At 59.8% G+C, this 1,490-nt stretch overlaps 1 protein-coding gene across 1 annotated transcript; it reads left to right on the top strand.

Annotated features, from left to right (window-relative positions):
* Positions 1-455: 455 nt before the first annotated feature.
* LOC121859863 (putative proline-rich protein 21) lies at positions 456-1,490 on the top strand. Its single transcript, XM_042356825.1, has one exon. It carries the CDS (start codon positions 456-458, stop codon positions 1,488-1,490), a length of 1,035 nt encoding a protein of 344 aa, XP_042212759.1.

A 1,490-nucleotide genomic window follows, 5' to 3' on the forward strand; every position in this document is an offset into this window, starting at 1 on the left:
AGTGTCGAGAATACCCCATTCGGCACTGGGATTTGGGTTGCTTGTTGTCTGGTTGTTTATCAGCCCATATTCGAGCTGCTCTCTGAAAGCATGTGTTGCTGCTGGATCACGCTTAGTGTTAAGACCTCTTCTGGAGGCTTGTTGCCTTCGCCGTTTTGGAGTGACATGAAGTAAGAACTTGGCTCTGACAAGCCGATGATCAGTGTCGCAGTGGTCTGAGCCACGCATGGCTCAGGGTGATAAGGACATCTCTGCGATCTCTGTCTCTAACAATGATGTAGTCAATGAGATGCCAGTGTTTGGATTGTGGGTGTTGCCACGAACCATTGAACTTGTCGGCCTGCGAAAACAAGGTATTGGTGATAGTGAGATTGCGTGCAGCACACTTGCTGAGGAGGAGTAGGCCGTTGGGATTACAATTGCTTAGTCCATTTCTTCCTATGATTCTCTGCCAAATGCCAGCATCTTTGCCAACTCTGGCATTGAAGTCACCACACCGTACCCTTCACGGCTCCACCCACAACGTACCCTTCACGGCTCCACCCACAACGTACCCTTCACGGTGCCACCCACACCGTACCCTTCACGGCTCCACCCACACCGTACCCTCCACAGCTCCACCCACACCGTACCTTCGGCTCCACCCACACCGTACCCTTCACGGTTCCACCCACACCGTTACCCTTCACGCTCCACCCACGCCGTACCCTTCACGGTGCCACCCACACGTACCCTTCACGGCTCCACCCACACCCGTACCCTTCACGGCTCACCCACACCGTACCCTCCACGGCTCCACCCACACCGTACCCTTCACGGCTCCACCCACACAGTACCCTTCATGGTTCCACCCACGCCGTACCTGTCACGGCTCCACCCACACCGTACCCTTCACGGCTCCACCCACACCGTACCTTCGGCTCCACCCACGCCGTACCCTTCACGGTGCCACCCACCCGTACCCTTCACGGCTCCACCACACCGTACCCTCCACGGCTCCACCCACACCGTACCTTTCACGGTTCCACCCACGCCGTACCCTCCACGGCTCCACCCACCGTACCCTCCACAGCTCCACCCACACCGTACCCTTCACGGTTCCACCACGCCGTACCCTTCACGGCTCCACCCACACCGCCCTCCACGGCTCCACCCACCGTACCCTTCACGGTGCCACCCACTCGCCACCTCCACGGCTCCACCCACCGTACCTTCACGGTTCCACCCGCGTACCCTTCACGGCTCCACCCACACCGCTACCCTTCACTGCTCCACCCACACCGTACCTCCACGGCTCCACCCACACCGTACCTTTCACGGTTCCACCCACGCCGTACCCTCCACGGCTCCACCCACACCGTACCCTTCACGGTTCCACCCACGCCGTACCCTTCACGGCTCCACCCACACCATACCCTCGTCTCCACCACACCGTACCCTTCACGGTTCCACCCACGCCGTTACCCTCCACGGCTCCACCCACACCGTAA

The sequence above is a fragment of the Homarus americanus genome, unplaced genomic scaffold (assembly GCF_018991925.1).
Source record: "Homarus americanus isolate GMGI-L3 unplaced genomic scaffold, GMGI_Hamer_2.0 scaffold6523, whole genome shotgun sequence".
In the NCBI taxonomy this organism is placed as follows: Eukaryota; Metazoa; Arthropoda; class Malacostraca; order Decapoda; family Nephropidae; genus Homarus; species Homarus americanus.

Bases quoted from the DNA above. Each gene is read 5' to 3' on its own strand.
- LOC121859863 (XM_042356825.1), top strand. From the start codon at position 456: ATGCCAGCATCTTTGCCAACTCTGGCATTGAAGTCACCACACCGTACC.